Source organism: Lathamus discolor, chromosome 1 (genome assembly GCF_037157495.1).
Source record: "Lathamus discolor isolate bLatDis1 chromosome 1, bLatDis1.hap1, whole genome shotgun sequence".
NCBI classification, from domain to species: Eukaryota; Metazoa; Chordata; class Aves; order Psittaciformes; family Psittacidae; genus Lathamus; species Lathamus discolor.
In genome coordinates, this window is record NC_088884.1 from 66,141,447 (window position 1) to 66,155,015 (window position 13,569).

The window sequence follows — 13,569 nt, forward strand, 5'->3', positions numbered from 1 at the left end:
AGAACAGCTCTTACCCAGTGCTCACCAGTGTAAACAGATCATCACTTTACCACAGGGGATGTTGCAGGAAACGACGACTAATACGTTAGCTTCTGTGGTCCCTGCTGGGACCAGACCACCTCTCCTGTTCTCTGTACAGCCCGATGACCGTCATCCCCCCACTTGGCTCCAGCAGTCCCTTCAAACAGCAGCTGGCACATGAGCCCAACAGAAGGATGCAGCACCGCTGCCTTCAGGCCAAACCCAACACGAAAAGCACAGAGCACCTGAGACAGAGGAACTGCTCCCTCGGCACTTTGTCTTTATTCCCCAGACGCTCCTTGCGCACCCCCCAGCTCTGCCCTGCTTCACAACAGGAAGGCATTCCGTACCATCTCCTCAGGAGAGCGTGGGGGAAGAGTGCCGCAGCGACCACGGCCACGTCCTCTGTCCCCGTAATATACCTAGCAGCGGCGTGGCATCTGCCCTCCACAGCTCTCCCTTGGCCGGCTCCCAGAGTCCGGTGGGGCGGGCAGAGAACCCCCGTCCCCACTCCCGCCCCCGCCCCCGCTCCCGATCCGCCGCCTGACGGGCCCAACTGCTCACGCGGTCCCCGCCTCCCGGTCCCGCCCCCAGCCCAACCATAGAGCCGCCGAACCATAGAGCTGTGGGTAGTGTGTAAAAGATTCCGCTTCCGGAGTGCGGGTCCGCGCGGAGAGCTGCGGCAGTCGCGCTTTACGGCGGCGTGCCGCTCGGTCCCGGTTCAAGATGGCGGTGGGGCCGAGGCGGCAAGGAGCGAGGTGGAGATAGAGGCCGCTGCGGTGGGACGGAGCCGGGCCGGCCGGAGGGGTGAGAGGAGAGGGACAGGTGCTGAGCTGGGGAGGGGAGGAAGAAGGAAGCGAGAGGAAAGCGACGTTTTGCGCTACCGCCTTTTTTTCCTCCGTCGGGGAAGGAGGGGAGGCTTTCGTGTGCCTCATGGGAGGCTTACTGCCTCGTTCCTTTCTGCACCTCAAATTCATAAATTCAGTGTTTTTTGGTGGGTTTTTTTTTCTTGGGTGTTTCTCCTTCGGCTGTTAAATTGCATCATTGAAGCTCTTTGCTCTGTATCCTAAAAGGATTAGGGCTCGAGATTTCAGAAATTTATTCGCTTCACCTTTACCCTCTAAATGTTAGAAATACGGGAAATACGGTGTACAGATACAACTCCTACTGCTTTGTGGCGAGTTTCCCACCTTGGGGTGCTATTGCAAACAGACAACTGTGCATAGCCTTGTAGTAGGAGCCATGAGCAGAGCTCTGTAGGTTTTTACTAGTCAGAACATTGAATGTGATCAGTTCTTGGAGCTTGCTAGCAGCCGTTTCTTGTGAGGCCTTGATGCACTAAATGAGGCACAGTGCTTACATTTCTTTTTAAGGGGTAGTAAGGGCAGGCATGCTGTTCAGTGGCTTGAAAATGGCATCTGCTGTTGTTGGGGAAGAAGAGTGCATATGGTGATGCAGTGAGCCTGCAGATAACTTTGGACTAAGCTTGTGAATACTTTCATTATGGTCATGATCTATTTAGATTCAGTGTGGTGACTAAAAAGGTGCATTGCACCGACTTCCAAATTTCAGAGTGTGTTTTAGATTTTTGGGGTGGGATCTGTTGAGATCTGTCTATAAACGGAAGAAATGTCAGAAGACAGGAAATAATTCTTCCCAGAATCACCTTTTCTCCTGATCCTCGTAACATAGTTTGAAATAATACTGATAGAGTCAGAAAGTGTAAGAGCAGTGGTATAGCAACAGCATATGGGGAGGAGACGAATAGATGTCTGTAGAACACTTGCTGATGGACATAGTGGGTGCTGAGGAGGGAGATCAAGGGCAGCTTAGAAGTCTTGAGGAAGGGAGGAAATTTGTGGGAAGCATCTGAAATAAAGAGGAATGGGAAGGTAAACATTTGAGAGCTCTCATGAAATTAAATGAAAAGCTAAAAGGGTCCTTACAGTGCTCTTATAAAGAGAGAGCGTGTTTTCACTGTGCCTCTCTTGTGTAAGCAAGAAGCTTCTTTGAGTCTTTGGGTGTATAATAATGAACTACTTGATTAGTTTAAAATAGATATTTGGGAAAGTAGTAGTAAGCAGGTACTTAACTGTAACTAAGTACTACTCTTTAACGAATTTTGTGTAATTTTTCATGTAAATGCCTGAGCTGGTAGTGGGGTTTGAGGTTTTTGAGGGAGCAACCTGCTGATACAGAGAAAGAGATTTAAGAGTACTCAAGCTACTGTTGCATAGGCACTGAAACCATGTCATCTTTTCCAGGTCTCTCCCTCTTTTTAAGTATTTTTTTTTGAGGCAGAAATAAAAAGGTCAAAATGGGGCGGAGATCTACGTCATCCACCAAGAGTGGGAAGTTTATGAATCCCACAGATCAGGCGCGTAAGTATCAGTAAAAGCTTATGGAAATGGGGGGTAAGAGGGTCCTCGGGAGGCAGATGGAAAGCTTTCTCTGAGGATAAGGTCCTCACATGTGAATCAGAGCTGAGTTTCCCTAGCTTGAAAAATATTTTCTCAGTTTTGGCTGGTGTAAAAACTCCCTGAGAAGGCCGCTTGCTTCATTCTGCTGCTTCTCTGTGTATTTATGTACTGTGGTTGTCAGTTTTCAAAGGACTTTGTACTTAGCTGCTGGCTAAACTGAAAGCTGCTGCTTGGGACACAGTTAATTTGTCTGAGGCTAGAATTTGAGGAGCATGGCAAATTTTGCATAAGAGAGTTGGCTAACTGTTTTTCCCTTTTAGTAACATGCCAGGTGTTACCAGTGCTAAGGAGATAAAAAACATCCAGACTTCATGGTGAATATGCTTTGTTTCAGATGGATACTCAAAGCCTACATGTTTTGCAAGTGCATTGTTTACTGTTAACTCTGTTTCAGCTTCTGGGAAAAAATCCTTTCATGACTGCACATAACACTGTGACTTTTCCTGACTATTATTCTTTGTGTAGAAACACCCCTGCTTCTGGAGATGTGAAGGCTCTTATATCTCCTTTAGTTTCTGTATAACAGACATGAAATAGAAGTCTATTTCATGCTGTATTTCTCTCCCGCTGGGAAGATGAATTAAACAGTTGCAGTCTTGCAGTCTTAGCAAAATGACTGAACAGTTGAGACGCAGCGCTAGTCTTGATGAAGGAAAGGTTCTTCATGAATTTGTTTCAAGTTGTTATTTTCTTTCTTTTCCCCTCTTCTCTAGGGAAGGAAGCTCGGAAAAGGGAACTAAAGAAGGTAAATAAAAGAGATCAGGAACATTTACTTGGCATTCTGCTTACTGTGTGCCATGTTTGTGATTGTGGCTGAGGGATAGACTGCAGATATTTTGGTTGATATCCTAAGATTGACTTTGGAATATACTGTTCAAACAAGTAGTTTAAGAAAACAGAAATCTTCTTTTGAGTAACCATATCTCATCATCTACTATTTTTTAACTTGTCATGATTACAGCTTTTTGAAATGTTATTGTAAGAACTTAGGCATTAAAAAAAAAAGACAAAAAAACCCCAACAAACAAACCACCCCAGACTTACATACTTTTTAAATATGTTTTACTGCATACCTTTAGACACTTGTTATCTTGTTGATTGTATGTGGTTTTGAGTGAATGAATTCTAGAAACATTTGTAAATGGCAAGATAGTGGGATTTAGATTCCTAGAAGTTTTAATTGCCTTTGCTGCTGACTTGTGCCATGGTTAATATTTGCAGGGCATTTTGAGGCACCTTTTTTTTTCTGCAGACTGAACATACTGATAGGGGAGTATTTGGTACAAATGTTTCTCTCTTTTTTCCTGTGCTGCTTTTCTGATCTGCTTGATCTCTGATCTTCTTAGAACAAAAAGCAGCGAATGATGGTACGAGCAGCTGTATTGAAGATGAAAGATCCAAAGCAGATTATTCGTGACATGGAAAAATTGGATGAGATGGGTGAGTGGATATACCAGGTATAGGACTTAGGTGGTGCTTTATGTAGACAAATAACAGTTTCATGGGACAACTGAAAGATTACGATAGAGTAACCTTTTTCCTTTCCTGTTAAAAGTGACAGTTTTATGAGTAATTGGACATTGATCGTGATTTGAGGTGATGTGGTGCCATCGAAGATGACACCCCACCCCCCCACCCCACCCCCCCCGCCAAGAAGATGGCTGATAAAAAGGAGTAGTGTGTATGGTAGTAGCTTGGAGTTGAAGCAGAGGATTGTCATAAGGCTGAAGACTTCCTGAAAATAGGTGTTGGAAGTTGCTTGCTTTGTAGAATCATAAAATGGTTTGGGTTAGAAAGGACCTGGAGATCAGCTAGCTCCAACTGCCCTGCCATGGACAGGGACACCTTCCACTGGACCACATCGCCCAAGGCTCTCTCCAGCCTGGCCTTGAACACTGACAGAGATGGAACATTCACCATATCTTTGGGCAACCTGTGCCAGTTTCTCACCACCCTCACAGTAGAGAACTGCCTTATATCTAACCTGAACTTCCCTTTTTAAGCTTAAACCAATTTCCCCTTGTCCCCTACAGTCCCTGTGCTTCTCTTTGAAGGTGTTTGATTAATCACAGTTGTGCAGCAGAGTAACTAAGGAATTTTGGGGCGGGTTTTTTTTCTGTCTTGGATTAGAGTTTAACCCAGTACAGCAGCCACAACTTAACGAAAAAGTGCTGAAGGATAAACGCAAAAAACTCCGTGAGACTTTTGAGCGTATCTTGCGGCTCTATGAGAAGGAAAATCCTGACATCTACAAAGAACTGCGCAAATTGGAAGTAGAGTATGAGCAGAAGAGATCACAACTCAGCCAGTATTTTGATGCTGTCAAGGTAATGCTTGTATATTTCAACCTTTTAACTGTGGTAGTGTATACTCTTTATCTGTTTCTTAGGTGCAACAATTACAAAGGATAAACTTTTACATTATAAGACCAGACTATATGTTATGTGATTCATATTAAGTACTTACTTGCATAGCATTTCCAGTTACAGCATTCCTTTAAGGGCAGCATGGGGGTAGTCAAGTCTGAGTTTGTGTCTGATATACGGATTTCATTCAACATGAAATTATGGGGGAAAAGATTTTTGCTAAAAATAAATCATGTCAGAATTTGTTTTCCATATTAGAGAGCCAGGCTGTGAGTGTGCAGTTGATATTTCTGTGAATTTCTGTGAAGGCTGTTGCTGGAATTAAAGAGAATTTTTGGCATTCCTTTAAAGAGCTTTATTTGATGTTCTTCCCTACCATATTGGAGAACATAATGTTGCCCAAGTGCAAGTATCTGTAAGACTTTTTTTAATTTTTTTTTTCCGTTTGGAATATTCAGCAGCCTGTAATTCATACCTTCTGGATAGTTAAATACAGGCATAGAATCATAGAATGGTTTGAGTTGGAAAGGACCTTAAGATCATGTAGTTCCAGCTGCTTTGCCATGGACAGGGGCACCTCACACAAGACCATGTTGCCCAAGGCTCTGTCCAACCTGTCTGTGTCTACAGCCTCTTTGCTTTGGAAACTGAAGGTCTAAAGGGAAGCTTGTCTGAGTTTTGACTGAAGTACTGAAGCCTTTCATAGGTGTACTGCATGTGTTTTGTTTTGTGTTGAAAGCTTTTATTGTTGACATCTTCCTGAATGTCTGTTTTTAGGCCATGTTTTCTTGCAGCAAGCCATGAAAGATGTCTTTGGCAAGTGATAGCAAGTTCCATGTGTTCTGTACTTTGAAAGGTAATGAGGTTGTGCAGGAGCTTCTGTGAGAGTAATCCATTCTTTCTTTTCTTCCTCTCCTTTTCCCCTGCCTAGAATGCTCAGCATGTAGAAGTGGAAAGTATTCCCTTACCAGATATGCCGCATGCTCCCTCCAACATCCTCATACAGGACATTCCCCTTCCAGGGGCCCAACCACCTTCTATCCTCAAAAAGACATCAGCCTATGGGTAAGTGGAGAAAGAAACTTTGAGAGGAAGTAAGAAATGAGCACTCTTATTACTGGGGAGGAACTATGAGTAGAAGCAGAGGTAATATTGACTAGCAGAAATCGGGAATTATGTGTGAGTTAATTGTACTTTCTTTTAACCAAAACCCTTTTTAATCTTTCCCTACTGTTACAGGGTTTTGTTTAAATTGCTTTGAGTAATAATCTGTTGTCTTTCTGTATATCAGTAAAACTTAAAGCTCTGCCACTTTTATCATAAATGCCCCTTAAATTGGCGTATTTTATGTATTCTTTTGATAGTAATGCAGTTTAATTTCCTAGTTTACTTGTCTCTCGTTCTACAGCTAGTTCTTTTTATTTCTTTCTGAACAGTCTTCTGTTTTCACCGACTTTATGATTACTTCATTTGGCTTCTGTAGTGGGATTCAATCCTTGGGGGGATTTTTGCCATCTGAGAAGCTTGCTTTTAGCTGATATTCTGCAATCATGTCTTTGTATGAGGTTGTAAACTCCTTGGGATAGATCTGTAAGTGTTCATGTATCTTTTCAGAAGGCTGCTGTATAAGCAATGATGAAAGAAGGCTAAAGAATTCTACTAAGTGTATGTTTGCTTTCATTTGTTTGTTTTCTTACATCTCTTGTTTCCTTCCTTATTTCCAGACCACCAGTTCGGTCCATTTCTGTACTTCCTCCTCCTGGGCTTGGTGTTCCACGTTTACCTCCAGGGAGGAAGCCCCCTGGACCTCCACCAGGCCCACCACCACCTCAAGTCCTCCAGATGTATGGCCGTAAAGTGGGTTTCACCTTGGAGATGGCTCCTCGAAGGCGAGAAGAGGAGATTTCTTACAGTTCTGAAGCAGGTAAGAACTTCCCTGCCCTACATTTTGCTTGACCTGTCTATTTTTGTATAGATAGTACTGCTGTGAATGTAGTGTGCCCTACACAAGTTATTCTCTGGGCAGCATGGGTGTTAATGCTACTTGAAGGACTTAAGTGATTGGACCTCTGAGCTGATTCCAGTATTCTGCAATTTTATCAGCTATATTTTTAAATATTGAAGCTTCTAGTTACAGCTTTCCCATGTAGTCTTAACAGTGCTGAAACATTGGACCTATTAATCCCTTAAATAAACTTAACTAGCCTCAAAGACGTCTTCCTATTACCCCTTCTAAATAAAACAGAAAAAGAAAAAGCCCACCAAAAAAAACCCAACAAAAACAAACCCCAAACAAACACAACCAAAGCCAAAATCCACCACAAACCAGCACCACAACAAAAAAAGCCCCTGCCAGCCCTGGGTACACATTTTCTAGGTGAAACTAGGTCTTCCCTTTCACAGTTGCTGTGTCATCTCCAGGAACTTTATCGAATGGGTAAATCAGCTTTATTTCACACCAGAAAACATCCAAGTGTTTCAGTGGTGGGTGATTGCAACTCGTTTGCTTCTGTTGAGCAGATAGGAGCTGCCTTCACTTGTTTGCTATGCAAATTAACCAGCTGCTCAATAGAAAATATTAGAAATAGACTCTCCCAAAATATTCTTCAAGAATATGAGCTAAACAGCAAAGATTTGACAATATGTCTGTGCTGTTGCTAGGAGAATTTTTCTAACTGTAGACATACAAAATATTCAGTCTTTCACACCAGTGTATTTGGAGTTTATGCATTTCCTAATACTTTGCTTCCCACAGGACAGCGAGGGCATGATGACGACATGTCCAGTACTAGTGAAGATGAAGGTTATCCTGAGGATATGGATCAGGACAAGCATGATGACAGTAGTGATGATAGTGACAGTGACAGGTCAGATGCAGACAGTGACGGCGAGGACTTCCTGCATCGTGATAATGACAAGGAGAGGGAAGGTGGTGAAGAGAAGAAATCGGGTATGATATGGGAAGTTATAGATCGGGGTTTGGTTTTTCAAAAGATCAACACTATTTAACAAAGTTTGTGTCTGTTTTTCTGACTGAGGGGAGGAAAGTGAATTTGTTTTGCTGTCTGACTCTGCTCTAACTTGCCTAAATTTCAGCTGAAGAAATTTCATTAACAGATCAGAAGGTAACTATCTAGAAGTGAAGCATTTTTCATGTGGACCTGCTTTCTTAACAGTTGAGTTAGCTTAGTAAGCTTGCAAGACGTTTCACCTGAAGTGTTGAGCTGTCAGGGTATGTTACAAAAATTAAGCCTCGGTGTAAAATATGCATTTCTTAGTCACTTGAACAACTGAGACAACTATGTTTCATACCACTGTTACTTTTGGATAATTTTTTTTTCTTCATTACTTGGGGAAGACCAATTGATGGATAATACTGAATTAGCAAAAACTTTAAATAAGCAGTAACACCAGTGTTAACCCTTATGCAAGGAGCAGCATTATGCTAGTTAGAATGATATATTAGCCATAGAATCACAGAATAATTAGGGTTGGAGAGGACCTTAAGATCATCTAGTTCCAACCCCCCTGCTGTGGGCAGGTACCATACTAGGTAGATTAAATGTTGCCTGATTTCTGTTATTTTCTTCCCAGCTCCCACCACTGTTGCCCATGCTTTGCTTTGCTTTGCTTTCCCCAGGTCACAGTGTGCGGTTTGCAGACATGCCTGGGAAGTCACGAAAAAAGAAAAAGAACATGAAAGAATTGACTCCACTCCAGGCCATGATGTTACGAATGGCAGGTGAGTGAGATAGATACGTGAAGATATGCCATTAGGCTTCCAGTTAATGTTTTTTCTGGTAAGCTTATTAGGTTTGCACAGGTTTTATTTTATAGAGTAAATAGTTTACTGTAATAAACTATGGTTAGGTATTGTTGGTGGGTTTTTTTATTAGTTTTAGTCTAGTAGTGTGTCTGTTTTGCATACAGTTGAAGTTACAGTAGCAACCGATTGGTGGTTTTTGGGTTTTTATTAGGTACTGGGTTTTTTGTTGTTTCTTTTTGTTTGGTTTTTTGTTTGTTTGTTTGTTTTTTATTTTGGTTGTTTTTTTTATCTTTTAAAGTTTACCTTTCTTAACTTAGAAGCAATTGTTTTGTTTGAACATGAGTGAAAAAGAAAGGATGTGATTGGCTCTGGGCTCAGCCTGTAACCTAAAAGGATTTGTAGTCTTTAAAAACATCCTTCTTCCAGAAGTAAGCTAACTGAGAGTGAAGATTTTATTTACTTATTTTTTTTCTTTCTTTTGTCTGACTGTTTGTTTTAGACACCCCAGTATCTTTCAAAGGTGCTGGAGTTTCTTGGACATGGGGATTATGTTTATTTTGATGTTGTGTCCCCATATGACCTGCTACCTGTGCAAGCTGCCAGCAACCATAGGTCACATAGTTGCAGTTCAGGTTGGTAGTAGAAGTTTCTGCTCCCACAGAAACACACGGTCACAGAACTGTGACTTTTATTTTATATTATTGGGTTTTAATTTTCTGTTTAAATACACTCAGTTCTTTTTGTTGAGAAAAACCTTGCTCAATGGTTGACCTTTTTTTTTTTTTGTGGGGGGGGTGGTTTGCATGCTCAATTTCTGTGATGTTTCACAAAGATATTACCTGTGGGTGGATTTTAGAAGTATGTCTCCATTTCCAGGGCAGGAAATTCCAGAAGAAGGGAGAGAAGTGGAGGAATATTCAGAAGAAGAGGAGGAAGAGGAAGAGGACTCAGATACTGAAGAGGCATCACAACAGCAACAGCAACAACTCAGTGAGGAAGCTCTCACAGAGACCGGGTCATCTTCTGCAACTTCCCAGACACAACAGCAGCAACCACCTCCACAGCCTGTTCCTCCATCTCAGATACAGGCACCTCCTATGCCTGGGCCACCTCCACTAGGACCACCTCCTGCCCCTCCACTGAGGCCCCCAGGCCCACCCACTGGCCTTCCTCCTGGCCCTCCACCAGGTGAACACTTGATGTAGTCTGGTTTGAATTGTGCAGGCACTTGGTACTACAGAATGTATCAGTTTGGGAGTTTTGAATCTGTAGAATGTGTTGCAGACAGCGTACAGCAGCCCCATGTGGTAATTGATGAGACTTGTGTGATATCTTCTGTGGTCAGTCTGTTGCTGTACTGTGCTTTTGAGGCATCAGGCCTCTGTTGCTGTAGTCAGCCTGGTAGGCATTGTTACAGTTTGTTAGCTGTAATGCTGACAGGCGGCAGTAGTTGGAATATGAATAGTATTGGAATGTGAAGCATAGGGCCTGGTGCTATGTGCCCCTCCAGTGTAGGGTGGGTTTCCTTTATTGATTTCTTCTTGTGTTGATCTCCCCACATCCCACTGAGTGAGGCATGATGAAAGAGGTTTGGGAACCACTGCCTAGCTGTAGGTTTTGGTGTGGATTTCTTTTTTTAATGTCAGCTACAGTGTGAAGGCTTCTGCTACTCTACCACATGAATGTATTTCACTCTTATTAGGGAAGATAACTATCCTCAAATGAAGTAAATACTACATGTGAATTCACAGCAATGTTGGACTGCCTAGAGACTATTAATAATAAGACCAATTGGTACCATTTTCTTTTATAGTGCATGATTTTTTGAGGGCAAGCACTTGAGTTTCTTTGATCTGGAGAAAGTTGTTTTTCTGGAAGTTGATGGGTTGCTGTATAGCTGACCTGAGTAACAGGTTGCTTTGTAATTAAAGTATATAAAACTATTGCTTGTTCTAAAATTGCAGATATCAATAGTTGGGCTATAGTGAGGAGCATTATATACCAGAATTTTAATGTATTCTGCTCTGTGTGGGCACATTAGTAGCATGATTTTCTGGGGTGGGGGGCAGACATATTTTGCTTTCTGAAGTTTGTCTTTCTTGCTGTTCCATTTCTGATACTCCCTACAGGGGGAAACACAAATCAGTTACTTTCAATAGTGCAAAACTAGTTTAAAAGCCAGAAGGGCAATGAAATGCCAGAGTGAAAAGTTTTTTAGCTGTTAAAATTCTGACAACATTGGCTCAGTAGCTGTTCTCAGCTATTGCTTCATTACATGGAGAGGTGCCCTTTTTTCAGTGGGAAAAGATACTTCCCCTTGACTATTATCAGGAAGCTTTACATCTGCTGCCTCTTTTTGAGATAGTCAGAAGACCTATTTAATCTGATGGCTGGCCAGTACTACAACAGATTTCAAGTTACTGTTGAAGATCCTCAGTATTAGCTGATGGGATAGTTGCTGTTTTGTTTTTTCTTTTTAACCATGAACTGAGTTTCTCTTTTCTACGCATACTTCCAGGAGCTCCTCCATTCCTGAGACCTCCTGGCTTACCAGGACTGCGTGGACCTTTACCTCGACTTCTACCACCAGGCCCTCCACCTGGACGACCACCAGGCCCTCCACCAGGTCCCCCACCAGGCCTGCCCCCAGGTCCTCCTCCACGTGGTCCCCCTCCTCGTCTTCCTCCTCCAGCCCCACCGGGTAAAGTATTCTGTGTACTTCAGCACCAAGTCTCTTCTAACTTTATTTTCGCAGTTTTTACTGTGGTGACCAAGTCAGTAAATACAATTAGTTAATGGTTTGTCTTTGTGTGAGTTGTGCTATATGCTATTACATTTCTCTGTGCAATGACAGCAAGTAATTCTATACTTCTATATGTAGTTTAGTAGCAAAAAACCTGCCCTCAAAAAGGGAATTTTGGAGTTCAAGCTTCTGCTGGAGTGTTTCTGAATAACCCTTGGGTGGTATAATTCACTTAATGAGCTGGAGATAGGGATATTTTTTTTTTCTGCGTGGTCAGAGACATTTCTAATGAGTCGGAAATTCCAGTGGGATGGATCATCAAGAAACTTTATTTTTCAGGTTTTACCTTTAAAATTTGAAAGGGAGCAATACACAGGCTCCTGTAGCTGTTGAAATTTGAGGAGCAGCAGCATTTTTCACCCAGCATTGGTGCAGGGCTGAGAAGTGTTTTTTAAGCCAGTGTTACTGCTTCTTGTTGGGGATGTTTTGTTCCCATTTTGTTTTTCCTTCTTGGCTTCCAGAGCCTGTGGAAATATTTTTAGCCAAATATCTTTAAGACAACCAGATATGGAGTCAGCTCATACTTTCTCTTCTTCTTGCAGGTATCCCTCCTCCTCGTCCAGGCATGTTACGGCCACCTCTGGTGCCTCCCTTAGGACCTGCCCCGCCTGGGCTCTTTCCACCAGCTCCTATTCCAAATCCTGGGGTTCTGAGTGCCCCACCCAGCCTGATTCAGCGCCCCAAGGCGGATGACACCAGTGCAGCCACCATTGAGAAGAAAGCTACGGCCACTATCAGTGCCAAGCCACAGATCACTAACCCCAAAGCTGAGATCACTCGCTTTGTGCCCACTGCCTTGCGAGTGCGTCGGGAGAATAAAGGGGCTTCGGCTGCCTCCCAGAGAAAACAGGATGATGAGCCTGCTCTTCCATTAACCAAAGCTACCCCTAAGGCTGGATCATCTGCCCCGATCTCTGTACAGACAAAGGATGATGTGTATGAAGCCTTCATGAAGGAAATGGAGGGTCTCCTGTGACCTGTTGTAGTCCTGCTTGGCTTTTCTGCCCCTCTGAACACAGATCAGACCAGGAGGGAGGAGAAGGAAAAATCCTCTTTCAAGCAATGAAAGGGCTAACATTACAGGGAATAGTTGCCTGTTAATAGTTACCCATAGGTTAACTTGCCAGTATGCTCTGGATAGAGACCGCTGCAGATGAGGTATGGCAGGGACCTCCTTTCAGGAGCTAGCATGTCCAGTTGGTGGAAGGAAATCACAATAAAGGTGGTGATGCTGCTTCCTTCAAGTCCTCCCCCTTCCTTGGAGGGGATTAATGACCCTCTGGGGAGGGAGGTGTGGGAGTAGGGGGTGACTATGCTCTGCCTGAATCCTTGCACATCCTGAATGCTCTGGTGAGGGTAGTGGTACAGGTTTTTAAAGACACAGGAAAGTGTTAGCAGCATTTCATACACATATGGTTGTCCAGTTTTTATTTTCTGTACCATTTCTTTCTGTAAATATTTTATAATCCTGTTTTTTAGTTGCAGTGAGATTGATCAATCATCTTTCTTCCAGGGTAGTCAGGGAGGTAACTTGTTGCATATACTGTACACTGGAATTTTGCACCCTATCCCCTTTATGGTCATCTTGATGGCTTTCATCAGCTGGGGAGACTTCATTTTGTCTTGTGAAAGACAATAAATGTTCAGTGTATTAAAATACTGTTTTCCTTGTGATTTGTTTAAAGCTAGCATGTGAATGGAAATGGGGGGAGGTTCTTTGCTGGCCTTGGGGGGAGATAGAGGCATTCTGAACCTCAGAAAAGAAAAGCAGTAGCTGCATTATAAATAATAGATGCTTTTCTTATATCTATGTTTTTATTTTATTAAAGTTCTCATGAAAAGGACATGGAACTGTTGGAACAAGTCCAGAGGAGGGCCATGAGGATGATCAAGGGACTGGAGCACCTCCTGTATGAAGATAGGCTGAGAGAGTTGGGGCTGTTCAGCCTGGAGAAGAGAAGGCAGTGTGGAGACCTCATAGCAGCCTTCCAGTACCTGAAGGGGGCCTATAGGGATGCTGGGGAGGGTCTCTTCGTCAGGGACTGTAGTGACAGGACAAGGGGTAACGGGTTAAAACTTAAACAGGGGAAGTTTAGATTGGATATAAGGAGGAAATTCTTTCCTGTTAGGGTG

General features: G+C 43.0%; 1 protein-coding gene across 1 annotated transcript; it reads left to right on the forward strand.

Moving 5' to 3' along the window:
• The first annotated feature begins 656 nt into the window (after positions 1–656).
• On the forward strand, positions 657–13,093 carry WBP11 (WW domain binding protein 11). Its single transcript, XM_065675771.1, has 12 exons — positions 657–828; positions 2,286–2,402; positions 3,215–3,246; positions 3,848–3,941; positions 4,632–4,828; positions 5,799–5,932; positions 6,592–6,791; positions 7,623–7,817; positions 8,508–8,609; positions 9,510–9,821; positions 11,152–11,334; positions 11,979–13,093. Exons 2-12 carry the CDS (start codon positions 2,339–2,341, stop codon positions 12,410–12,412), a joined length of 1,947 nt encoding a protein of 648 aa, XP_065531843.1. The 5' UTR covers positions 657–828; positions 2,286–2,338; the 3' UTR covers positions 12,413–13,093.
• The last annotated feature ends 476 nt before the right edge of the window (positions 13,094–13,569 follow it).

Coding starts and splice junctions, on each gene's coding strand:
- WBP11 (XM_065675771.1), top strand. CDS start 2,339: ATGGGGCGGAGATCTACGTCATCCACCAAGAGTGGGAAGTTTATGAAT. Junction 3,247..3,847: donor GGAAAAGGGAACTAAAGAAG/GTAAATAAAAGA, acceptor TGATCTTCTTAG/AACAAAAAGCAGCGAATGAT. Junction 9,822..11,151: donor TCCTCCTGGCCCTCCACCAG/GTGAACACTTGA, acceptor GCATACTTCCAG/GAGCTCCTCCATTCCTGAGA.